The sequence below is a fragment of the Cebus imitator genome, unplaced genomic scaffold (genome assembly GCF_001604975.1).
Source record: "Cebus imitator isolate Cc_AM_T3 unplaced genomic scaffold, Cebus_imitator-1.0 Scaffold589, whole genome shotgun sequence".
In the NCBI taxonomy this organism is placed as follows: Eukaryota; Metazoa; Chordata; class Mammalia; order Primates; family Cebidae; genus Cebus; species Cebus imitator.
In genome coordinates this window covers 227,483-255,079 of record NW_016107904.1, presented here as the reverse complement: position 1 = coordinate 255,079, position 27,597 = coordinate 227,483, and the positions used below count along the sequence as shown (strand labels likewise).

The 27,597-nt window shown below is 41.2% G+C and overlaps 2 protein-coding genes across 7 annotated transcripts in view; one reads left to right on the top strand and one right to left on the bottom strand.

Annotated features, from left to right (window-relative positions):
* Positions 1 to 1,209, top strand: part of PCYT1B (phosphate cytidylyltransferase 1, choline, beta) — a 101,843-nt gene extending 100,634 nt beyond the window's left edge. For all 5 annotated transcript variants that reach the window (XM_017516463.2, XM_017516462.1, XM_037734220.1 and 2 more), the window contains one exon: positions 217 to 1,209. In XM_017516463.2, coding sequence (XP_017371952.1) covers positions 217 to 429 — 213 coding nt within the window. In that variant the 3' untranslated portion in view covers positions 430 to 1,209. The remainder of the gene's footprint in view (positions 1 to 216) is intronic.
* A 22,602-nt stretch (positions 1,210 to 23,811) lies between these two features.
* Positions 23,812 to 27,597, bottom strand: part of PDK3 (pyruvate dehydrogenase kinase 3) — an 81,645-nt gene continuing 77,859 nt past the window's right edge. The window contains exons 12-13 of one of the 2 annotated variants that reach the window (XM_017516460.2): positions 27,104 to 27,140; positions 23,812 to 24,512 (exon numbers count right to left, since the gene is read on the bottom strand). In XM_017516460.2, coding sequence (XP_017371949.1) covers positions 27,131 to 27,140 — 10 coding nt within the window. In that variant the 3' untranslated portion in view covers positions 23,812 to 24,512; positions 27,104 to 27,130. The remainder of the gene's footprint in view (positions 24,513 to 27,103; positions 27,141 to 27,597) is intronic. The other variant, XM_017516459.2, reaches the window with a different exon arrangement.

Genomic DNA, 27,597 nt, shown 5'->3' with positions numbered 1-27,597 from the left:
AAAAACAGTGGTAACTGTAATCTTCTGTCACTGCCCCTGAATGTCACTTGGTTCCTTACTATACATAGTCTTGGACAACATGGGATGTGGTACGAGTCTAGGTTTGTGGGCTCAGGAGTTTTGGGGTACTGGCTCTTCTGCCTGCTTTACCTTTTTATTTCACTAGTGCCTTCGATTGCTAAGTTAACAGATGCCTTCTCTCAAATTTCTCTTTAGAAGCAGATGTTCCAGGAGAGGAGCAGCCGGATGCTGCAGGCCTTATCCCCGAAGCAAAGTCCTGTGAGCAGCCCAACCCGGAGCCGGTCCCCTTCCCGCTCCCCCTCGCCCACCTTCTCATGGCTCCCACTCAAAACCTCACCCCCTTCCTCACCAAAAGCAGCCTCAGCCTCCATCAGCAGCATGAGCGAGGGGGATGAGGATGAGAAGTAGAGGCTGCTGGCAGGCAAGAGCCACACCACACAGGATGGGGAGAGGGCGAGGGTCACAGGGGGTACCTGGGTGGTGTTTGAAGGGTGATAGTCACAGGAGCTGCAGCTCAGCAGGGAGACCCTGAACTCTGCTAAGGGAAGGTCTTGGGACCAGTTCTCTCACCCTCCATACAGCTCAAGAGTTGGGTGAGGCGTGGAGATTTCGAGCGGGACAACCTACACAAACCTTCTTAGCATCATCTAGAATCACTCTAACCTTGCTAAGAAAGGATGCAGAGTGCCCCAGAGAGACTTGCAGTGATGGGGTGACTTCTGCTTTGGTCCTTCCACCCACCCCCACCAAGTAAACCACCTGTGGAAGCAGCTGTTCCCTCAGCCTGCTACTTCTGCCTCCGTAAGGGTCCTGCACGTTGCCTCCCACCATCCCAGCTCTTCCAGAATAAAATTTTTTCCAATAGAGGGGGCAAAGTGCTTCTGAAATAGTCAAGTTAAAGACAAATTCCAAGCTTCTCAGTCCAGCCACTGAGACCTGATGTTGGAACGCATCAACTCCTTCCAGTTCCATGAACGTGGCTCATAGACAAAGCCTTGCTTTAGGCCAGTTATCAAAGGTCATCTAGTGTGAACCTTAACTTTTTATTCAAAGGACAGTTTTGTCAAGAACTCCACGTAAGGCCTGACATGCTCCTGGTTGTACTTTCTCATCATTGGTTTCACTGCATTGTTTTGCAGAAATTACCTTAATCTGTGGGAACTGCAACAAAGAAAAACTTCCTAATATATAAAAAAAAGAGGAGCTGCTTTGCTTTGGCTCCAAGTTTAGCAGACAAGAAATGTCTCCTGAAGCTTCTCCTTAAAGGATGCTATTATGGAATGGCTTTTCCCATTTCCGACCAGTTAACAGTTTCATAGACCTCAAGTAACAGTTTGAGGCATCAAACATAGTATACCGATGGGGGTGCTACCTGCACGTATCTGTTCTATGTATGCTCCAATATACCATCCCTGGGTGTATCACATGTGCAATATGAGTATATAGTGGTGGCATTTTATAATAGACCCCACTCCCCCTCTCCACCCTAATACTCATCTGAAATCCTTGGTCTCAAGAACCATCTGTTCTCTGGTGACTTGGGCACTTTGTTAAGTGCATCCCAGATTCCTGTGGAAATGTTTTATCCCAACCAGGAAATGAGTATGTTGTTCTCATGGCCTCCTGTAACATTTTTGGGTGAAGGAGAAACTCTGAAAACCTTTTACAGAGAACTGTGGGCTCTGTTATGATCTCACCATCTGAGTGGTCTAGGTAGTAGCATCATTATCTCTGGCCCTAGGTTTGCCAAGTGGGATGAGGACTCTAGGTGTTCCTGCTCCTTAGTCACCTGTGTGAAATGAGCAGGGAGAGTTAAGATCTGGAGCCAAACTCTTTGGGTTATTGTCTGGGTATGCCAGTAAAGTCAGAGACAGAGCTGGGGGCTTGTCTATCACAAGAGATTCTGAGCTCTGCCTACAGGTTGTTGGTTTGGGCCTCTATTTTCAGAGGGGATGAAATGCCTCTTTCCAGCTGGTTCCTTGGGAACCAGCCTTCTAGGTGACAAGGGAGCAACCAACGAAGGAAGGCGGCGTGTCTTTCCCCTTTGTGTTGGGGTTGAACTACCTCCCTACCCACCAGGAGATGAGTGCTGTCCGCTGGGAAGCAAAACTACGAGGCTAAGCCGGCCCGGAACCTCTTAGTTCTTGGCACGTTCTTTCTCCAGGACTCTGTGAAGCACTCATGTGGGACAGAGAACTGGCAGGAACATGGCGTGTGAGGAAGAAAACTTCCTTTTGCAGTCAAGGCCCACCTAGAATATTGCTCTTCAGAGAGGGACAAGGGCCCCATTCTTCCGTTGTGTCATTTGGTCCCTGTCTTCCATCACGCACTCAGGTCAAACCATGCAAGTCAGTCTACCATCCATTTGAGTTAGTTGGCACTTGCAGCTGTAAAGGATGAGGCCACCCAGGCAAGGGAATGTGGTGGGAACAGGGAAGAGAATAGAAGGAAAGAAGTTCCTGGAGGGAGGAAAGGAGGATTAAAAAAATATCTGCTCTCCTTAAACCATTTCAGGACCTCACTTTATAAGTGAGACTCTCTTGGGAATGCCTTTTGTGCCCCCACGCCATGGCCCAGGGCAGACAGATCCACTTTTACCTGAATTCTGCACTCTGGAGCAAACACTCTATCAGGTTGACTATACATTTGCAGGTCTTACATGCCATACTGACAGGTGCCACTTAGTGACTCATCAGATAATGTCACCATTGCTGCCAATTATGGGAAACAACCAATGCCTCTTCCAGGGATGGGCCCAAACCACACATAAATGGGTTCTAAATCTCACCCTCCTAACTTGCAGTGAGCTCCCCAACCCCATACCCTCTTGAGGCTGCAAGTCTACTGAGAAGGAATGGGGAGGATTCTGCAACCCAACTTTTGAGATTTCTTGGCCATCTTTTAGCCTTTCACAGCCCCTACCCCCACACCACCTTCCTGCTCCCAGGTGGGGACCAGGTTGCATTTTGTTAGGGCCGCCTGGTCAACCGTAATGGCCAAGAGTGAGTTAAGGCTGGAATGAGAAATATGGGAAGGGTGCTCCAAGCTTGGAGGGGTAAGCAAGAATGACACAACGCAAGGGAGGAGATTCCTTTTGCCCTAGTGAGGAAAGGAGGCTTCAGACTGAGGAGGGCTAGAGGAAGCTACTTAGGACTGCAGAAGGGGGCAGCTTATGAAGATGGGAGAAAGTGGGACTGAAGTAGTAGGGGAACAGGAAGGTAGTGATTTTCCGCTTCGTTCCTTCCTTCCTTTCTTCCTTTCCTTCCTTTCTTCCCTTCCTTTCCTCACTCCCTCCTCCCTCCCTTCCTTCCTTTCTTCCTTCCTTCTTTCCTTCCTTCCCTGCCTTCCTTTCTCCTTCCTTCCTCCCTCCCTCTCTTTCGTTTCTTCTCTTTCTCTCTCTCTCTCTCTTTCTTACACACACACGCACATACACACACACATAAACACAAACACATATTTTTTGAGGCAGAGTTTCACTCTTGTTGCCTAGGCTGGAGTGCAATGGTGCCATCTTGGCTCATTGCAGCCTCTGCCTCCCGGATTCAAGGGATTTTTCTGCCTCAGCCTCCCAAGAAGCTGGGATTATAGGCGCCCACCACTACACCCATCTAATTTTTGTATTTTTAGTAGAGACAAGGTTTCACCGTGTTGGCCAGGCTGGTCTCGAACTCCTGACCTGAGATGACTCACCCGCCTTGGCTTCCCAAAGTGCTGGGATTACAGGCATGAGCCATCATGCCCAGCCGATTTTCCGCTCCCTTTCAAGTGTTAACTCGCCCCTAACAGATGAAGAGGTAAGGGTTCCTTTTACACACAACCAAGGTTAGCAAATGCCCACGAAAGATGTGGGGGTCCCTGCCTCTCTAGCTGTTTCATTTCAGCACTTCTACATTAGCTGCTTATGGGGACACTAAAATCAACTGATCACCCCTCCACCAGCTAAGAAACAAGGGTGAAACTGCTGTGCCGTAGTCACACTGAATGACTTACTTCTGGCAAGCATGCTCCTGTGTGTTAGGACCTTACCAAGGCAAAGGAACTCCAGCCTCAAGAGGAGCAGGACACGAGACATTGGCCTGGCCTCTGACCTGGTCTGAGTGGAAGAGACAGCTTAGGGATTTCAGTTTTGCTCCATGCCTTAGGCTATTAGATACTGTGATTTCACCCCCTGAGGGAGGGACAGGAAGAGCACAGATTTATTTTCTCTCCGTCTTCAGTACTTATTTTAGCATCTAGTCATACCCCAGGGAGAGATGCAAGACAGTGTCACTGGCTCAGCTGAAGCAGATGAGCCTGTCTCTAGCAGAGATGTGCCTGATTCTTAGGCATCCATTCAGCATTAGCCTTGGCTATCAGATTTTTTAAAAAGAAATAGCTCATGAGGCATTTGCAACTTATTTCTAGTTTTTTTCTGTTGTGTCACTGCAGTGTGTCCAGGGACAAAGCCATAACTAGAGCATACATACTTAAGACTATGCTGTACATAGAAGACAAGACGATGACTTGTCTGGGTTAAAGCACGACCTTATGCCCAAGCATTTGCTCTGGTGCTGAATAACGCAAACTACTGGAATCAGCCTCCCCCAACTCTGTGCGTCCCCCGCACCCTCCCACCCCGCACTCCTATCCCATTCTTGCTCTCAAATGGACCACACCATTCTCAACTTGTTTATAAATAAAGTGAAGCAGAATTGCACTTTTGTGTGTCATTGTCATGTTTCTTAAAAAGTGTGCTGCTGTGTGTTCCTATTTATGAGCTCTAGTTCAGTGGGGAAAAATACAGGCATTGTAGTAGCTGTCCCAGCCCGCTGGCTGGCTCTGCCCAGCTGTGGCCCTAGCACTTCAGAAGGATGCGACTCTGCACCGTGCAGATCAGGGCAAAGCCTTAGAGTTACCAAAGGCCCCACATTTGGCTTGCAAGCTAGTTAGGAACAGCACCACGTGGAGGGAATTGTAGGCTCCGCTACTAACTGACTTTGTGATGTTGGCCTAACCTTTTCACTTCTTTGACCTCAAGGAAATGATTTCTAAGGTCTCCTTTGCCTGTAAAGGCCTCTGAACGTATTAGGCAGCCTGCACTGCCCCAAGCTTCTCCCAGCTGTGATGCTGTCACTGGACGACCATGAGAAAGTACTGAACTCTGACATCTTGGGAAGCTGGACAGATGGTCTTCCAGTCCCCTGGGGCCTCCACAACTGCTAGCATTGCTGACTGGTTTATGCCTTCAGCCTCCACACTTCTAGCATCAAGATAAAATGCTCTCAGGTTCTGTCCACTTTGCTTATCTTGTCCCTTGATGGAATGCTTCCCAAGTGTACCTAAACTTTGAGAAGTGGCCATTTCGACCACTTTTCCATCTTCGGGAAAAAAGCTTCTTTGATTAGCTAGATGCAGATGGATGGGAGTGGAGGCGCTAAATCTGGATTCCAGATGTCAGCACCGAAGGCAGATGTCAATGTTCTGAGAACTGTGCTCATGCCCTCCACTCACCAAATTTAGGAGATTCCATTAACCCCATACGGAGAGGTTGAGCATTTTGAAATGACCACAGTTCCGACATTAGCCTCGGGTCTAGAATAAATAAAGCCAGGCTGGTAGTCCACAAGGGAATGAATTTAAAAATGGAATACCTATTATTCATATACCATATTATTCAGTTTTGCCACATAGATCAAATGCATTCTTGACAGGTTGTATTTCAAGCCAATGGTTACAAGTTTCTTCTTGATTTCCATGAAACCTCAGACATATTCTCAAGGGGAAAACAATCAGTTATAAGGTGTAATAAAACCCATATTTAAGAAACTTGACATTTGCCCCCAAGAGAATTAGCCTTTGTTAAAGAGCAGAATTCCTGGGGGAAAAGGTACACTATCAAAAATAGGCAAGGACTTCATGACTAAAACACCAAAAGCAATGGCAATAAAAGCCAAGATAGACAAATGGGATCTAATTAGATTCCAGAGCTTCTGTACAGCAAAAGAAACCATCATTAGAGCAAATCGGCAATCAACAGAACGGGAAAAAATTTTTGCAATCTACCCATCTGACAAAGGGCTAATATCCAGAATCTACAAAGAACTAAAACAGATATACAAGAAAAAAACAACCCCATTCAAAAGTGGGTGAAGGATATGAACAGACACTTTTCAAACGAAGACATATATGAGGCCAACAAACGTATGAAAAATGCTCATCATCACTGGTCATTAGAGAAATGCAAATCAAAACCACATTAAGATACCATCTCATGCCAGTTAGAATGGTGATCATTAAAAAATCTGGAGACAACAGATGCTGGAGAGGATGTGGAGAAATAGGAACACTCTTACACAGTTGGTGGGAGTGTAAATTAGTTCAACCATTGTGGAAGACAGTGTGGCGATTTCTCAAGGATCTAGAAATAGAAATTCCATTTGACCCAGCAATCCCACTCTGGGTATATACCCAAAGAACTATAAATCGTTCTACTATAAAGACACATGGGCACGTATGTTCATTGCAGCCCTGTGTACAATAGCAAAGACTTGGAACCAACCCAAATGCCTATCAATGACAGACTGGACAAAGAAAATGTGGCACATATACACCATGGAATACTACGCAGCCATAAAAAACGATGAGTTCGTGTCCTTTGCAGGGACTTGGATGAATCTGGAAACCATCATTCTCAGCAAACTGACACAAGAACAGAAAGCCAAACACCGTATGTTCTCACTCATAGGTGGGTGTTGAACAACGAGAACATGTGGACTCAGGGAGAGGAGCATCACTCACTGGGGGCAGTTGGGGGGATAGGGGATAGACAGTGGGGGTGGGGAGAGAGGGGAGGGTGGGGAAGGATAACATGGGCAGAAATGCCAGATATAGTATGCATCTAAAGTAAAACAAATAAATTTTTAAAAAATGTTCCCACACACACAGTTCTCTTGTCTTGGAGTCTTCATTGGTTACCGGAGTCGAATGTTTAGGCGACGTCTCCAGGTATTCAGCAGGAACTATTAGATTAGAAAGACTCCCATAGAGATGCTTTTGAGACAGTGTGACAGTTCATAAGCATCAAAGTATATCTGGTGATCAACTTCTTTAGGAAACCATCAAGTAAAACCAATAAACAATAAAATCTGAAAATCGCATTAAGAGCCCAAATATCTGTAGGTGACAGAACCCTTATGTTAGTCTTCTACACTACCATAACTTATATTCTAGAAAATGCACCATATTGGCTAAATTTCAGCTGCAGTTGACCAGAATGTGAGAAACTTGGAGAAATGTTCAGAGCACGGTTGACATGTGCTCTTTCCTAGAAACAATTTTTTTTTGAAACAGGGTCTTGCTCTGTCGCCCAGGTTGGAGTGCAGTGGCAGGATCTTGGCTCACAGCAACTTTGGCCTCCCTGGTTCAAGAGATTCTTGTGCCTCAGCCTCCAGAGTATCTGGGATTACAGGCACGCGCCACTATGCCTGGCTAATTTTTGTGTACCTTTTTTTTCTTTTTCTCCCTATGTCTGTGAGAGTGTCTGTGTATTTTTAGTAGAGATGGGGTTTCACTTTGTTGTCCTGGCTGGTCGAACTCCTGACCTTAAGTGATCTGCATGTCGCGGATTCCCAAAGTGCTGTTATTACAGGTGTGAGCCACCACGCCCAGCCCCACCTATAAACAATTTCTATTCTCCTTAACTTTATAATCTTTCTTGAGTGGAGGAAAAAGAATTAAGCTGCAAGGTTCCTGTACTCTATTCATAAAGAGTTCTGATGGAGGGATTAAGTACAAGTAAAATATTTGACGTGTAACCTTCCTTTTAAAAAGAATTGATGATTCCCTACTTGAAAGAGTTGGCGTGCTTTACCCTTTCCACAGGGACCTTTTCAACGGACTATACTTGCAAATAACCCTGTCACTCTAAAATGTCCAAGTCCAAAGGAAACTTGTCATCATCTGCCATGTGCGTACTGGGACATGACCCATTACATAGCTTGAGAAGATAACCAGTCTTTTTTATCTGTTTGGTAGTCATATTCCACTGGGAATATGTTCACAAAATGCCATTTACTAGCCTGATCACAGATCCCCCTTAACACCATTGAGTCACTCATTCTTTTTCTATGTGTTTCTATATCTGGTACCCAGGGATTAATAATAGATGAAAGAAGTGGAAGAGGTTTGTATTTGTTTCCTATTCCTGTAACAAATTATAACAAACACAGTGGCTTAAGACAACACAAATTTATTAAATTACAGTCCTGAAGGTCAGAAGTCCAAAATGAGTCTTAGTGGGCTAAAATTAAGGTGTTGGCAGGTGGCAGCTGTTCCTGTCTGGAGGCTCTAGGGGAGAATCTGTTTTCATGTCCTTTCCAACTTCTAGAGGTTACCTGCATTTCTTGGCTGATGGCCCCCTAACATCTTCAAAGCCAGCAGGGGCCAGTCCAGTCTTTCTCATGTCACATCACTCTGACATTGACTCTTCTTCTGCCTCCTCCACTTATAAGAGCCCTTGGAATCACATTGGACGTATCCAGATAACCCCAGGCAGTTCCCTGTTTTCAGGTCATCAGCAATTTCATCAGCAACTTTAATTCCTTCTTTGTATGTAATACAACGTATTCCTAGATTCTGAGGATTAGGATATGGACATTTTTGGGAAGCCATTATTTTCTCTAACCCAAGGTGACTGAGGACAGTGGTCACAAACCCTTGAATCTTTTTCTCGGGTCCTGACAGAGTTGAGGAGCAGTAACTGTCATGCAGATACAGATAATTCCTTCTTTTTACCATTCCTATTTAACAAAGTTCCTATTTAACCGCTACCAGTGATGACCTAGCTCAAATGTTTGAGTTTTGATGTCCACAAGAGAATCATGGGCCAGGTGCAGCGGCTCACACCTGTAATCCCAGCACTTTCGGAGGCCGAGGTGGGCAGATCATTTGAGGTCACGAGTTTGAGACCAGCCTGGCCAACATGGGGAAACTCCATCTCTACTAAAAATATAAAAATTAGCTGGGGATGGTGGCACACGCCTGTAGTCCCAGCTACTCGGGAAGCTGAGGCAGGAGAATCGCTTGAACCTGGGGGGCAGAGGTTGCAGTGAGCGGAGATCGTGCCACTGCACTCTAGCCTGAGAGACAGAGCGAGACCCTGTCTCAAAACAAAACAAAAATGCAAGAGAAGCATGGAATAGATATAATGGGGTATATCTGACGCAAAGGAACATGCTGCCTGGTCCATAAGGAGAGGAAGTGTTGAAATCTCAACTCATAAACGTGGAGCCATGGCCAGTAGGGAAGGAAGTTAAAGGACCCCTGCCCCCGATTTCCTTGTACATATCCTCCAATCCATACTTGGCTATAACAAGAAGAAGCGAAAGTGGTAACTAACTGGTCTGTGACCATTGGACATGTTCCCACTGAAACAAACCCAGGGATACAGAGTCTGGCTGTTAGGCACAATCTGCTTCCTGCCTATTCACCTCCTGTTTTTTTTTTTTTTTTTTTTTTCTTCCTGATTCTTTGGATGCTGATCACAGCCAGTGTAAGCTAGGAATCACTTTCAGCCACAATAGTGTCAAGCTACTCCATGCTCCTTTCTAGAATAACTTATTTTCCTTTGAAAGTCGGGGCCTTTGATTCACATTGTAACTTAAGGTTTGGCATACATTCCCACCCGAAGTACTCAACAAACATTTGAGTGGGCCACTAGGTGATGGGGATACAAAGACCAGAGAGGACACAACCCCTGCCCCTTGTCCCCAATTTCAGTCTACTAGTCTGGCTCTCAGTCTCCTGTCTGGCCCTATCTTTGACTTGACTTAGTGCTTAAGGAAAAGTCCATGTTTCTGCCCACTGAAACTTCTGATTCTACCCATAGAATCTTAACAATTATTTTACTTACTAATTTTACATGATAATTTTACTTTCCTCGAGTACAAAGATTACCAACTCTGTGAGAGAAAATAGGAAAACCAGATTTTTAAAAGATTTTCTATTTATTTGAAACTATGCTAAAAAGAGGAGACTGACAATGTCATCCCTTAGGTAGGCCCATGAATGGTAGTAAGGTTCTGTTTTGTGAGGGCCTCACATGGAATAGTTTAAATGCTCCTAATTGGATAGGGCTGCTTCATGGATGAGGTGGTCATTCTCTATCTTCCCCTAGATTCTTTGGTTGCAGACTGCCTGATGGGCCTCCCTCACCTGAAAAATGGGACATTTATTTGCCCTTATAAACTGTTATTTCATTACCAGTTGAAGCCCTAGGAGAAGAGCAGTTTTCATATAGGAAGATCCATTCCAATTATTGTGCTAAGGTGACAATAATTATCTCTAACTTTAGAAATAATTACACTATTATATTAAGCTGTCACTAAGGAACTGTCGAAAGCTTCTGCATCCATCACTGTTGTTAAAATCATTAACATGTTTATTTTGTTTGAGGACTTGCAAATACTGTTTGGACAAGAATGCCAGAGAAGAGTTAAGAGTAGCATTAGCCTAACTTAGAGTTTCTTGCAGAGAAGGGCATGACAAGGCTGCTTAGTTGGCCCAAATCCAAACTGACAAGGCCTTCTCTCCTTTTTAAGAATTTCCCAATTGCCATTAAGCAGATCATCAAGAAAGGTGCAAAGCTCCTAGGCCTGCTCTGTGCCAGGGAGACAGGATTTGGTGCAGCCAGCATTCTACCTATTCCCAAAGACTGGTCTATAGTTTGAACTTTATCAGTGGTTTTCAACCCTGTTGCATGTCATAAAAAAGACTCCCTAGCATCCCTCTAAAGGATCTGAAGTGGAGTCAGATTGAGACCCTCTGGGCTATGGTAATACGTCAGCTCAGGGAACCAAATAAGCCTGAAAGTAAATGGACTCAAAAAGGCAGATGATTAATGGCTTGTGTAGCAAAGAGAACTGATCTCCCATGTGGTCACAATAGGAAATGGTCTAAATATCATTTTATCTTTTTTAATTAAGGAGAGAGATGATTATGCTGATAAAAGTGTCATCAGTGGGCAGAGGGCAAAGGATTCATTGACAAAGGATTCACCTTAACACCAATGTTTAAAAATGACACAATTGCTATAAAGCACCCAGCCTGGTGACTGGTGAAAACGATGCTCAATGTTAATCTTAAATAAGTCAACAGATGAAATGGCTGTCCAGTATGGTTGCCACTAGCCACATGTAGCTATTTAAATTCAAAAAATAAAATGTAAAATTCAATTCCTCAGTTGCACTAGCCACATTTTAACTGTTGAGGTGGCTGGTGGCGACCATATTGGACAGCACAGATATAGCACATTTCCATCACTGCAGAGAGTCCTAGTGGTGGATGATGGTCTACAGAAACCCTCCTAGAGGCAACCCCTTCTATATGATGGCTTATGATTTATTCATGTGATCAAAGTGTAAATCTGTTATTATGAAGCGAATATCTAAAAATATTATCAGCAGATAATCACATGTAAGCATGCATTATTAAGTCATTGGGAAAGGATTTTGAAATGAAGGACAAAGAAGTAAAAATACACACTAAAGTATGATGCTCTGCAGCAGCTACATGGAACTGTGTGATCTTGAGTTGATGAGTCTCTTTGTGAGCCTAAACCGCACATACTTGATAGATTTCAAGCCAGGGCAGGAGTTGCTGCTACAAAAATACAAATCCCAAGTCATGAATGATGTCTTAACACAGCAGCTGACTTTGGTAAAATACAAATGGGTAATACTAAAATTCTGAGTATAACCACCGTCAATTTCAAGAGTCACTGCTTTTGTATTCCATATATAAACAACATGAAAGTAGGTTAGTAATTGCTTACCATTTTAGGTTTTTAAAGAGTGCCACAAAACATCAAACCTAAAAAGAGTCTGGAATCCATTTAGTCCAATTCCCTAATTTTATTTATTTATTTATTCATTCACTTTTGAGACAGGGTCTCACTCTATTGCCCAGGCTGGAGTGCAGTGATGCGATCGTGGTTCACTGTACCCTCAACTTCCCAGGCTCAAGCGATCCTCCCACTTCAGCTTCCTAAGTAGCTGGGCCTACAGGTGTGCACCACCACACCTGACTAATTTTTGTATTTTTTTTTTCCTAGAAACAGGGTTTTGCTATGTTACCCAAGCTGGTCTCAAACTCCTAGGCTCAAGTGATTTTCCTGCCTTGGCCTCCCAAAGTGTTGGGATTACAGGCACGAGCCACTCTGCCCAGAAACTCCCTAATTTTATAGATAAGGAAACTAAGGTACAGTTAACAGAGCTAATTGGTAGCTTAACAAAGACAAATGTGATTTCCTGACATGAAATTCCCCAAGGACCATTCAAATCCAAGGCATTTGCCTCAAATTTTTGAGAACTTGTTTTTTAGCATTAAACATGGAAGACAGCAGTTATGTGGCTCTCCAATTAAAAAATGAAAAGGAATCTCTTCACCACAAAATGTTTACTAAAAGAATTATACACTGTTAAAGAACATGAGGGCTACATCTGTTAATTATTCAGGAAACACTTAACTGCAGCCAAAGGTCTTTGGAGGCACTGGGTTTTGGTGTCGGTGCTGCCCAGTTCATTGTAAAAGACCATGGAACCAATAGTACTTTCATTGAAAAACTCAAGTTGTTTGTCTTCTGAAGATGCCGTGTGGCAGCAGTTTGCAAAGTTAGTTTTTGAAACAATTCCCCTGGAGCATTTCTTAAAATATAGATTCCTAGGCCTCCCTGCTGCCCCCTAGAGAATCAATCAGTAGAAGAGCTGAGGTAGGACCCAGGAATCTGTATGAGCCACATCTCAGGTAGCTCTGGTATAGGTGGGCCATGGCCAGGCCATCTCCGTTTGTCCATGACTGCCAGTGTACACCTGCCTACACAGTTTACAGAAACAATTAATAGTGCTCTTTTTCATTCTCAAAAGTGTCCTGACTTAGACAGTACAGGGTATGGCCTCTTCTATCCATGGACCATATTTTGAAAAATACCAACTCCAACAGTTTACTGTTAGACAGCTCCTATATTTCACCCATAGGATGCTCCCCAAAAAAGGTGAGCCCCATGTTCCCTGCTAGAGACTCCAAATAACCTATTTTTCCTTCGTTCAATCATAAGACTTTCAGTAAGCATCCTTGTCTATTACCAGCAATTTGCAAAGGTGCTTGGTGCCATTAATGTATGAAATTTCAGAAACCAAGAGAGAGAAGTTTATAGGTGGAAGTGATGAGAAATAGACCAGAGCTCAGAAAACACCATAGTGATGCACAGTGAATCACAACTACCATTTTATTGTTCTGATTATTGGGGTACAGAATTGTCCGCGTGCTCCAGGACTAGTTTGGCTATGACAGACACCACAGATTTCTCTGCAAGTTACAAGAAACGTTATCTGAGTCACACACTTCTCTGGTCATATTTTCCCAACCATCAAAATGAAACACTTTTCTCCATGGAATGTGGAGTGACAGATTATCTCAAACCAAAGTCATCCTTCATTCATGATGGTGTGTACCAGCCAGGCCACAGAACAGCATAGTACTCGGGGAACCAAGCTTCTTTCTATAAACAAAGTTGCTTGGGAACACTGGACTCGTGTACATTTATCACTGTAACTAGGCTGACAGAGGCATAAAGCAAACCAGGTCAGATTTTGACTTATGAGTACAAATATTGTAATGAACTTTTATTTCATGTATAATACTTTTACCCTATTAGCAGCTGTTCCCAGTTTAGACACCGCCTTTATGAGTCAAATGATAAAAAATCAGTAAAGTATGGAACTTTACATTTCATTGCAGCATCAGATATGTTCACAATGGTATATTTTATTCCACAGTGGCATTTCTTATTTGGTTCAAGCATTTCTTAGGTAGTCACAAGTTGTTTTAGATTTGGGAAACATTGAAATTTCAAGCACTTGCATACTTTTGAAAGGATGTAAACTTACAGCAGAAGATGGTGTGTATATAAACCATAAGCAGCAATTAGGACCTCAAATGATTTTAACACCAAGGAACTGTACAGAGATTAGGGTCAGCCAGAATGCCAAAGCGGTATGTTCCGTTCTTCTTGAAAATGTTTTTCAGGACTGACTCAGGCACAACTCCGGTTTCTAATCAGAGTGTGGCACTCACTTCCACACGAGAGCTAAGCATCACTATGAGAAGAGGGCATCACAATTCTAACAAAGAACATAATGGGAAAGAAGGAGGCAACAGAATTCAATTCCTCCAACAGTGAATAGATCAATTTGAATTTTTAAAAATACTCCATACTTTATATTTCCTAAGTAAACCTCACCTTGACTGTCCATTCAAGAGTCAAGATACACTTGGTAATTTTTAAATAGATGCACAATTCATTGGTCAAAATCACATACTTTGCTTGAAAAGCAAGATACCAAAGGACTTAATGTGATGCTTTTCCCAGGAGTTACCCAGGGATCTAGGAGAAAAGGAACAGATCTAGGATCTCATCAAGCCCCTTACATTTTACTCTTTAATGCTGGTTACAAGGCTGAGAATATTCTGCCTGGTCCCTCTTCAGTAGCAGGCAGTTTCAAGTTTTGTCAAATCCCTAAAGTGACAGACTTTAGCTGTAAATATTCTAAACTATGCTCATTAAACATGTGGAATGTTAACCTCAACTTTTTTTTGATGAAGGCATAAGTTGGTTCTTACTGTAAGTATATAGTGCCTTTAAAAATATGGACTGAGGTTTCTCACGGTTGTAACAGTTCAGATGACAAAAAGCAAATGGAATTTATAAGAAAGCAGTGCCACAACAGAAACAGCAGTATAACATTTTCTACTCATCCTACCTGTTTTCACAAACTCCTTTTGTGACACGACATTCAGCACAGCTCAATGGTGGACACCACTGACTTCCAATCAGATTTCATTTTTGTAACTGCCTTTTTCATGTCTAGCATACATGAAAAGCCAAAAGAACTAGAATTCGGTATTAAGATTCTTTTATTTCTCTTAAAAAGAATCTCAAGGTAAGAATATTTAAAACATTAAGTGGTTCTCTTATTAATATGCATTCCATTCTATGCTTGCCGTTTTCAACCAATTTGGAAAGCAAAGATGAACTAAAGAGTAGTTAAACCAGTGCTATGTGCCAGAGTTAGACATTTCTTGACTTTGCTAACTGGAGGGCAAATATTACTCAGTACACACATGATTGTCGATATTTGTGCTGTTTTGGCCCATTTGCAAAAGTTATGCAGAGAATTCTAATTAAGAAGCCACTTTTAGGTTCATTGAAGTTAGAATTATCTAATGGAATGTTCTTTTAAGTGAAAGCTTTTTATCCCCAAAGGAGTCAGTTCCAATGGAAAATAAAATCCTCACTGAAAAGCCAAAAAGCAAAGTTATCAAACAAAATCAAATTGCAGGGTTTTTCTGTGAAAATCTCAGTGAAGCATGATAAAAGGGATCTATGCTTATCTTCTAGACAAAGGAAATTTGAATGTCATTTATCATGAAAAGAGCAAAGTTCAGGTTACTTGGATAATCTTATGTTCCTGAGATTACAATACTCTAGTTTTGAAGCTCTAGCTCTGAAATTTACATAAGAACTATCAAATCTGAACACACTATAATAGAGTTCCAGAGATTTCCATGGGATTCTTATCAAAGGCTATTCCCTGAGACAGGTGGGGGTAGTGAAAATGTAATTCTCTGAGTACAAAAAAATACATATAAAATCAATTTGATCTCTTTACTTTTCCCTTTAAAGAAATTACTAAAATACTATGGTCTAAACTCTTAGGTTTTATCTTTTTAAATTTTTCTTTTAAATGAACACTTACTGCAAGACCAGGCATGGGCGGGATGCTTTCACATACACCCTCTCTCCTGATACTTCTCTTAATATCATCATTTGTATAGAAATAAAAATATGGTCTTACAATTTACAAACTTAATGGAGTATTAAAATAATTAGCTAGAATGGAACTGTAACTCTTTGCTTTTGGAAATTATAACATGAAAAAAGTTAAGCAAACTTAATGGAATCCTAAAATGAGTAGAACTTTTAAAGAATGCAATTGCAATTCTATACTTTTAGAAAATATAATGTGAAAAACAAATCCAAAATACCTCTCTATGTAAATTAAAGCTCAAGCCATGGTATTCAAAATTAAAGTGATTTACATAATCTACTATACTTTGTGTTTTTTTAGTAATTAACCTTCCTGAGGTTGATTTTGTTCTCCTTCGTGTTTGCTTAATAAAAAAGTGCTTAATAAAATTTCTACAGAATATATTACCCTCTCCATAGATGAATATTATTTTGATCTACAATCTGACAAAAATCTAACTACATTTAATTATGCTTGATTAATCCAAATGTCACTGAGAGATTTATAGAACAGAGAAATACTTTTTAGATTAAGTTCATACTCTTCACTGTAAGCTTCCTGGATCCGGTATTACCACAAATGTACTATCTCATGTCTCTAATTTTTTTTTAAATCCCACAAAAAATATTCCCAATAGTCCGAACTGGATCATGGGACTCCAGAAATCAATCTCTGCTTCTTCTCATTTTCAAGAGACATGCAAACCTCTATCAAAGAGGAAGTCACCACTTCCAATGGGAGGCATGCTGCCTCTGCAGCGTCGCCAACACTTAAGGGGAAAGGATGGAGAGAACTGAAGTCAATTCTCCACCTTAGCTGTTTTATGCAAAAAAAATGCACTTACAGGATGCATTTTGAACTTATTAAAACACTGTAAGGATACTAAGGCGAGATAAGGGGGGTGCTTTCTTTTAATGCAGGCACATAACTGTATCAGATATTTGCTTGGATGCTTTCAGTAATGATGCCCTAAAATCCTTTAGTTTATATACAAATAAGTTTATTTAAAGGGTGACAAATTGGCCCTACCTATGGGGATAAACACATCCCATCTTCTTCTCCAGTTTTTAAATCCCCCACTGCTGGGTCACTCAGCTCTACCCTCAGGGACAACCAGACAGAAAACTGCAAGTCCCCCGGCCCCCGCCGTGGCTCTGATATTCTCTCTGAGGCAAGGAAGAGCTGTCATAAGGAGCCGCCTGTGTCACACACAAAGTAACAGTGTCCTGGCCGTCCTAACCCTATCACCCAGATCATGGGGAATTCATGTCACTTTCAGAGACAGAAAGGTAGAAACAGAGGTTTCTCAGGAATTCTGTGACCAAAATATTGTTGTCATTTTATTTTCCTTTTGGGGGATATATATATAGCTGTTACCGACCTGTGGACTTAAGAAAGAAGCCATCCCAGATTATCCTTTCCTCCACCTCTAAAACAAGCTTGGAAGTGTTAGATAGGGTCTCTTCTGACAAGCAGCTGTTTTAGCTACAGCGTTATCATCCAGATGCTTTAAACTTCTATTCAAATAATGAGTTTTGAAGTCCTAAAAAGACACATCTGGAAACTGCTGTAATTATGGGGTTTTGTTACAAGGAAACAGCAGCCCACACTATTCAATGAAGTCTGATTGTAAAAGCTGCCTCCTTTCACCTGACCACTGTTCCCCATTGGTCAGCAAGACAATGAACTGAAATGGGCTCCCGTTTGTTCTGTCTACCCGAAGCCATAGTGTGGGGACCTCGACAGGGTCCCCTGCAGAGCTGAGTGCGGAGGCAGGCATAGAAAACAGACTCTCCAAATTCAGATCAATTGAAGGTGATTGATCAGTGAAGGTGAGAAAAATTCAGGAATCACTAACGCTTTGTCTTCCAAGGAACGCACCTATCCGTGATGAAAACAACATGGAGATGATTTGGTGCTACCTCCTGCATCTCTTTTTCTGGGTTGATTTTTCTCCACAGCACTCATCTCTCAATTGTACTATTAAATATCCTTATTGTGTTTCTAGTCTGTCTTCCCTAATAGAATGCGGGTTCATAAGGCAGGGGTTTCTGTCTGCTTTGACCCCTGACACGTGCCCAGCATTCAACACAGTTTCTAGCACACTGGCGACACTGGACAGGTATTGCAATGGAGGACTAAAGGTAGCTTTCCTTCACATGACTCCTCTCCCTGCCACCCTCCCTTTGTTAGTCTCTCTTACATGTGGGTACAGGTCTTTGAGTCTCCATTTCACACCAGGACAGACGCTAGGGAAAGGTACTGCCCAGGACGGAACTTGGTGCATACGGCAAGGCTGTCACTAGTGCTCCTTGGTCGTTATGCTGGAGCTCTGAAGGTGATGAAAGTTTGCTGCTGGATGTCTGGTGGAATGTGCTCACCACCGAGGCAATGTGGCTTCCATTCTATAAAAAGGCCAAATAAAACCCCAGCCCTGGCATCTACCTACAAACTCACTTTCAAACATTAACTTGGTGTGATTTGGTGGTGGGCTTCAGGTCTCCAAACTATGTGAATATATATTCATAAAAAATCTAAAGAAATTCTGATGAAGACTTAGCACTTTTCTCTTTCTTGATGAACCAAATTTTAAACTGGGTTGATTGAAAAGACAGGTAAGAAAACCTGTGGCACAGTTAAGGTCTCAGAGGTGTTAACCCCCCTCAGTGGCACAGCTCCACCAACAACCTATTCATAAAGAAGAGCTTAGGCTTCTCTTGGTAACTCTGGTGATGTGCTAGTTTGGAATATTCTATCATATTTAATCAGCTAATTAATAATTGTCAATGGTTAATAATTTAAGTCCATTAAAATGTCACATGTCCTCTATTTTCAAACCAGAAGGTACAGATATCACTAATCAATGAAACAGGAACCTGACTTAAAAGTCATCTTTCCACACAGAACAGTAAACAAAAATCCCGTAGTGATTAAGTTGTTAATCATCCTTTCTTGCTGGAAATATTGCTTCCTTCTGTTTGCTCAAATGTAGATTACAAAGGACATTAACTTCAAAGTCAACGTTTAGGCATCTGGACTGCCGAAAAGATGGCAGAACAAATGCATGTTTATTTAAGTGCTCCTGCCCTCTGACCCACACATCCAAAAATTGAACAAGAAAAGCTGCCTGTAATGAAACTAGTAAAAGCCACAACTCCATTACCACAGACTCCAGGGCAATATCTGACAGATACAACCAAGTTGGGAATGAATCAAAGAAGGGTTCTTGCATTTGCCCAGCATTTCTCCCAGTCTCCAGTGGCCACAATTGGTGGGCAGTTAATGACAGGATTCCCAAGAACTCTACTGATCATTTGTTAACTTGGCAAAACAGGACTGGCAACAGTTAGGAGAGGCTGGCCACACTCTGTGTGGGCATATTTCCACAAAAACGAGGAGGGGAGGTTGAGATCTCAGATGCACCATGTGTGTTCATCCCCTCCTGTATCCAAAAGAGGAAGAGCGGCGAGAAGCAGGACCAGAGGAGAGAAACTACCTCAGGAGCTGATTTCACAAACGTGTGCCATGTGCAATCCAGGAGAGCAGAAGTATAAACCCACCATGTTCCTGCTAGGATAACTAGTGGGAATGGGGAAATGCAAAGTGGATCTCTCTCCCAATGGGACCTGGCCACCCCCAGGGCAGAGGATTCAACAAAGTCTATGGAAGGCACTCACAGACAACATGTTCCAAGGAGGCTTCGCATCACTCCTTATTCCCCCAAATCCAAATAGCAGAATGAATGAAAACCAAAAACACCCTCCACCACTATAACCCATCAAGAGCTAGCCTTAGAGTTAAAGTGCTAAGGTTATCATTCAAACATGTCTCGCTCAAAAGAGGAGGAGTCAAGGAGGATTTACCCACTCTTCTTGGACAGATAGAACTGGTACCATTCAAAGGCATACAAAGCAGAGGGGGTCATCATGATACTTGTGCATCAAGATAAAAGTAAAATAATACAAGAAAAGGAATGAAAGATGCAAAGGATAGATAAATACATGCTGGAAAAAGAATGAGCTCATAAACATGAAAACTGTAGACAAAATTGTTCAGCCGTGGAAGAAATAATGAATCAAAGATAACAACATAATGAGCTAAGAAAAGAAAGAGATAAAAAACGAAACTAGGCTGTGCATGGTGGTTCACGCCTATAATCGCAGCACTTTGGGAGGCTGAGACCGGTGGATCACTTGAGGTCGGGAGTTTGAGACCAGCCTGGGCAACATGGTGAAACCCTGTCTCTACTAAAATACAAAAATTGGCTAGGCGTGGTGGCATAAGCCTGTAATCCCAGCTACTTGGGAGGCTGAGGCACGAGAATCACTTGAACCTGGGAGGCAGAGGTTGCAGTGAGCAGAGATCGTGCCACTGCACTCTAGCCTGGGTGACAGAGTGAGACACTGTCTCAATAAAATAAAATAAAGTAAAACTGTAACAGAAGTGGAAGCCACATTACAAGGAACAAGCCCTAGGATCAACAGTACAGAAAACTGAGTCAGTCACTGAAATGGAGGATAAGACTTGAGAAAAAATCATACAGTATGAAGATGAGATGAATGCCATCTAAGGAAAGATAAATGTGAAGGACAGATGACAGAGAGCCAATATAAAAACAAAATTTTGAAGAAGAGCACAGACTAAACTGATACAAAATGCAGTGAGGCCTGAAATGACAATATCTAATGCTCAGTGCATTCTAGAAAAAGGCAACAGACAACAGCCAATCCTGAGGTATACTCCAATGAAGTTACTAAACTTCAAAGATAAACAAGGAATTCAAGTATCCAGGGCAAACAATCAGGTCATCTACAAAAGGGGAAGAAAAAGCCATCAGGACTCAGACCTTTCAGTGCCACCAGACATGGACAACAATAAAGTAACAATAACATCATGTCTCCAGAGAATTGAAGGAAAAAGGATGTGATCCAAGAATCTGATAGCCAGCCAAGTTATTGTTCGTAAGTAACAGCAACAGGAATACATTTGTAAATATGCAACAAAACCCAACCGAAGCTGTAATCCAGTCTGCAAAAAGATAAAAGCATCAACTCTCAAATGTGGAGTCTTTGTATGAAAGGGCTGGCAGTGAGCACTGAATTCATTCAGACACAGAAATCTAAATAACTCTAGTAATTACCTACAGCTATCCACTTCAAGTTGCCTGTCTTTTTAGGTAAAAGCTGCCAAATCCATCTGATTATCTCCTGTAACTATGCCAAAATGGAAACACACAAAAGAAAACCTCTCCTGAATGGAATTAACTTGCCCTATAGAAAATTTGGGGTTTAGAGCTTACCCTTTGAGAATTAGTATACTCAAGAAATTCCTCAAAAGAGATAATACGAATCACCTGGTGTATTGTTCAGAGCACTACCTAACTGCTTGCTTTGGCCCTTCCATTGACTTACCATGCCACCTTGGCAAGCTATTTAAGTGCTTTGGGATTCATATGAAAAATAGAGACTGCGTGGTCTACCTCATGGCATCATAAGGATCAAATGGCATGCTGTATGTGAAAGGTCTTTGGAATCTACAAGCAAGACTGTAAAACCATGTCACACTGTTTGGATGGAAAGAATTCTGTATTCAGGAGCCAAAATCAGATATTTAGAGACAAAAAAGGAAGAGATGGCTCCTGTGGATCTATCCTTCCACTTCTTTACATTTTTTCTACATTTTAAAGTCATCTCTTAGCACTATAAGGAAATTCAGCACTTCCACAGCTCCCGACCTGAATTTCCATATTTTTAATTTAGAGACAAGGATGGTTTAAGAACTTAGATGTTGCCCTACCATCCAAGGAAAATGTCTGACAGTTTTCTATCTTTGATTCACCTATTTATGAATATTATTATTTTAATATTACTTATTAACATTTATTAAGCACCTACTATGTGTCAGGCACTATTTTAAATAGACACAGTCCCCACTTAAAATAAAATAAATGAGAGAGCAATACAGAGGAATGGGAAAGAATTTAGCTGAAAAAGGTCCATGTCTATTTATGTTACAACCTATGCGGAGAAATCTGACCATTGGCTTATAGGCAAACCCAGTAAACAGCCAGATTCTCTGCCTAAATTCAGAGAATTATGTACAATTGACAAAAAGGATCAATGAATACTTGGGTAAAGGGGCTAGAGTAAGCTAGGAGAACACAAGCTGTTCCTGAAACTCTTCTTGCAGTTGCTTTAGGATTAAAGATAAATTTTTAATGAAGAAAACAGAGGAGAAGCAAGTTTATACTGGGGATCAGATGATGGATGTGAGTAAGCCACACTGAAATCAATCTTTACTTTTGAAAAACACTTGTAAAGGGAAGAATGTAATGGGATTTTTCTACACCGTATTTTCCATATTGAGCCCCTTACATGGTGCTGCTTATGAAGATGTGGCAATCGATGGGCCTTCCTCAAACAAGAGAAATGCTGTCAGAGTCAGGGAGTAGGCAGCACGCCCTAAACTGTTGCCTCCTCTTTCCTATAGTGTATCACACTTGAAAACATAAAGGAGTATCGCTGGAAATTGAAGCCTAGGAAGATAATATCTCATGTTTATAAGGAAGCTAGGGGCTGGATGTGGCAGCTCACACCTGTAATCCTAGCACCATGGGAGGTAGGGTGGGCAGGTCACTTGAGGTCAGGAGTTCGAGAACAGACTGGCCAACATGGTGAAACCCCATCTCTACAAAAAATACAAAAACTAGCTGGGCATGGTGGCAAGTGCCTGTAATCCCAGCTATTTGGGAGGGTGAGGCACAAAGATTGCTTGAACCTGGCAGGCGGAGGTTGCAGTGAGCTGAGATCGCACCACTGTACTCCAGCCTCGGGAACAGAGTGAAACTGTGTCAAAAAAAACACAAACAAACAAACAAACAAAAAACACCAAGCTAGGGTCTTTGCATGTAAGGATGTAAGGACCTTTTTTTTTGTTTTTTTTACATTTTTTACACTACACAAAAATAATCATATGGAACAGTCCCATCACCAAAACACTGACTCAGTCCTCACACCTATGGGCTTCCTATGGCCCACCTCTCACCAGTCTCTTGGAAGTACATCAGTATTTCTTTCACCTGACTGATTACATATACATTCTCTGATGAAATTCTTCTAAGGATGGAAGAGATGAGCTCTTTCTAAAGATGAATGGAACTGTCCTAAGCTCAGGTAATACAATGAAATAAAAGAAAACCAGATCCAGCGGAACTAAGAGAAACAGGAATGCAATCAAGCCACATGCAGCTGGTCAAAGCACACCTCCTCTTGGGGAGAAATCCCCCACAGTGGTGGGAGTGGGGCTAATTGCATTGGTACTATCACATGACTAAAGCAGGATGAATGGTTTACAGGTCAAAACTTCTATATCAGTGGACTCAACACAAATTGGAGTGAAACATTTATATGGACATTAAAGCAGGGCAGAAGTCAAAGTAGATGATACATATGAAAAATCACCATGAAGAGAAGCGCATCTTGTGGAGCTGTATATAGGATGCTGGTTTTAATCCGGATTCTTAGATCACTTCTATTTCTAAGGGTAAATATAACATCATTCCTCTTTCCTTATCTCAAGTCATCTGCTAATTCCCACTTCCAACTTTTACCAAAAACGACTGTGAAAATCAGATTGAGCTGACAATTCTAAAACTGGCTAAGATTAATGAAAATAAAAATTATCAAGACCTGAAGCATTTTTCAAAAATTAACTAGAGAGTCCTTTTCCCTCCAATAGTCTATTTTACAACTAGTAAAGTGCATCACACTGAAACTTCCAATTCCTTTGAAGACTACAAAGGAATAAAATATGACACACGTACAGTATTAGATAGATGGAAGTTTGACAGAAGCATAAAAACTCCACTTCACACTCTTTACAAATTTGGTATTGACCAGGAGGCAGTTTTCCACTTAAGATCTTTGAAACCAAGCAGTTGGGTGAAAAATTCTAAGACAACATTTGGAATGCTTTAATCAAAAGAAGTATACAAATGAATTTTAAAATAAAATCAAGGCATCAATGAGGAAGATCTAACATGAAAGTCACCACATCTCACAATGAGAATCCGATCAGATGAAAGAAGGCAAAAGTCTAAATCACAGAGTGGCAGAGGGAGGCATGGGAGAACAAAAGGCCCTGGGACTAAATCATCAGGGCTTCTCCAGCTGATGTCTTCCACTTCCAGGGTCCCGGGGCCCTAGGTGGAGGTTTGGGACAAATATGGTATTTGGTCACAAGGAGCAACAGTATGATCTGCTGTATCTGCAACGGGGAAGGCGCACAGAATCCTGGAGGGACTGAAGACATCAGACGCTATGATAGTAAGATGGAGAGTACGAGGGCACAAGAGCTGTAAGGAGGCTCCGTGCTCTTTGGCGACAGGCGTCAATCACACCACAGCAAGATGCCATAAACAAGTTACAACTTTAGTGGAAGATCTGGAGTAGTTACAGGAAAAGCTCCATGAAAAAGTCCAGGTGGTACACAGAAGATACACACTCAAGCACTAGGAATAACTATGATGCCACGCTCAGCAGGTGGAAGAAAGCAGCTCTCTCTGGTTGACTTGCAGAAGACAATGTTTCTTCACAAAGAGGACCAGATCATTCAATCCTCTAGAAAGTTCTATTAGTTTTGATCTTGTCCCTACAAAGAAAACAATGAGAATATCCATAGTGAGTTTGTGAGTACAATCTCCTGTTTAGACCAGGACTTAGAGCATTTCATTATAGTGATAATTCAAAAACCCTTGCTGTATCTCAGAATTACAATTAATACAGAAATAGAATGACCATTTAATTACTTATGTATACTTTAAAACAGTTCTTTACTCTCAGTGAAAACTGGTTAGAATAGGGAGTGACTGCTAAAAAGTATGAGATTCCTTTTTGGGGTGATGAAAATACAGTAAAGGTAGATAGTAGGAAGGGCTGCGCAACTCTGTGAATATGCTAAAAAACATGGAATTGTATACATGTATGTATGTATGTATGCATTGTTGAGACGAAGTCTCACTATCACCCAGGCTGGAGTGCAGTGGCATGATCTTGGCTCACTGCCGCCTCGGCCTCTGGGTTCAAGCGATTCTCCTGCCTCAGCCTCCTTAGTAGCTGGGATTACAGGTGCCCGCCACCACCACTCAGCTAATTTTTGTATTTTTAATAGAGACAGGGTTTTGCCATGTTGTCCAGGCTGGTCTCAAACTTCTGACCTCAAGTGATTTACCTGCCTTGGCCTTCCAAAGTGCTGGGATTACAGGCATAAGCCACTGTGCCTGGCTGGAATTGTATATTTGTAAAGGGTGAATTTTATGTTGTGTGAATTAATCTCAATAAAACTGTTACTTAGAAACTGTTCTGAAAATAAATTTTCTTAGAATTTCTCATGTATAAATACCAAGTGAATTTACTATACTTACTAAATTCTCTATATATTTTTTTGTTTTTCTTTTTTTATATATATACATATACTTACTATTTTCCCAAATCTCTACCGATTATTTGCATAGTATAACAATTTTAATTGTCAGGCTAAGTAAGCATTTTAAGATTTTAACAACTGTTTTCTGCTTAAATTTGTTCATCTAATAATATATTAGAAGATAATACTTAAGTAGCATACAACCTGAACTACTTAGATTTAAAATTGCCTTTAAAATAATATTCAATTAAAGCCATCTTTTTACAACCAAACCTTTTTCTAAAGATGGCTTCAGCACTACTCAAATTACTCGAATATCAAAGCAATAGTTTGAGCAGTTTGAATCAACTGGTCACAATGATGCTCAACATTCTATTTGACTTACATACAGACTGAAAACAGAATCAACAGAAATTGATATGATCCAGGTATTTCAAGCTGATTTAGCTTAAACTTGGCTGGGGAATGGTCAGAGTATGTATGTTTGTACACATAAACAAAACTTTTCTAAACTTCATCATTTGAGATGAGTAGCCAGTCCAGCAATATTGTGTAGCAGTTCACCATGACACTTCCATAGGAAAAAATAAATATCCATATGAACATCATTTTTAACACCTGTCAGAGAAGACCAATGCTACTAAATGGTACAATATTGCAAAGCTATATAAACTGTATTTGCACACAAATATCTTTTTGTTGCATTATGTTAAAGATGTTAAAATTGAGAAATATATACAATTAAAATATATTGGGGAGAAATATTACAATGTTAAAATGGAATAAAATATCAATATGAACTTATGATTTAAAATATATTTTAAATGTAGCTATATTTTATAGTTCTGTCTGTCCAGGAAAAGGGCCTAGAAAAGGTATAACAGGCATTCTCAATTCCCAGATTAGGGTCTCCAATACTGATTAAAAAGAAACAGAGCTGGGTAAGGTGGCTTATGCCTGTAATCCCAGCACTTTGGGAGGCTGAGGCAGGCAGATTACCTGAGGTCAGGACTTCGAGACTAGCCTGGCCAACATGGTGAAACCCCATCTCTACTAAAAATACAAAAAACAAAAAAACATAGCTGGGTGTGGTGGCTTGTGCCTGTAGTCCCAGCTACTTGGGAGGCTGAGACACTAGAATCACTTGGACCCAGGAGGTGGAGGCTGCAGTGAGCTGAGTTCGTGCCACTGCACTCCAGCCTGGGTGACAGAGTGAGACTCTGTCTCAAAAAGAAAAGAAAAGAAAAAAAAAAGAAACAGGACTCCTTGGGGGAAACAGTTGATTCCAGGACACAGGCACAGAAGGTATAAGATGAATCTAAGATATCATCTCGGGCAAGAAAGTTTTCAAAGATTAATGAGTTTTTGGCAATAGAAGACAAAGGATCCAGCTGGAAATACCTCTCATTGGCCAAAGGTATGTCAATTAAGCATCAAAAAGGAAAATGACTATTACATGCAATAACATGGATGAATCTCACACAAAGCCAGACAAAAGAAGGGTATAGACAATGTGTTCCTTTTAAGTTCAAGAAGAGAGCTTATGGTGATAGAGTTAGAAAAGTAATTATATGGTAAAGGAGGGAGGGAAAAGTGTTTGAATAGAAAGGAGTCTTTGGGGGTGGAGGAAATAGACGTGTAAAAAGAGCTGTAAACTTAAGATGTATGCACTTTACTACTACTATGTGTTATATGTCAATAAAATAAGTGCTGATTAAAACATATCAAAGTAACACAATCTATAATAATACTAAATAAAGACAAAGCCATAAACTCATTTGTTACCATTTAAGGTGGCTTTTTAACATATTTCTTACCTGGAAAGTTGGTAACTTGAAGGAAATTTAATTGTCCCTTTAAATTTAAAAGCAAAGAGTTAAACACTTACCAGAGGAACTCTACTTAAAAATATCTAAATGGCCTTATTTGATAAGGAAGAGCTTTACTTTATAGGGGAATATCAGCAAATAATTGACAAAGGAATGATTTAAAAAAAAAAAAAACAACCTTTTATAAACACAAAATTATTGTGTCAATTTTAACACAGGCCAAAATGATCAATTGGGGTAAAAACCATTATGTGAACAGCTGATGGGTAAGTATACATTTGCATAGTGCCCAAATAACACCACATAGATTATTTTCTAGTGAAGAGGTGAAAAATAACTATAACTCAAAGGAATCACATAGTCATCACCTAAACTATGCTCACATCACTAATGGTGGGTCAATGAGATGTCATGGGTCTCACAGTGTAATTCTGCAACAGTGCTTATGGATTTAGCAAAAAATGCTCCATTAGCTTTTTTTT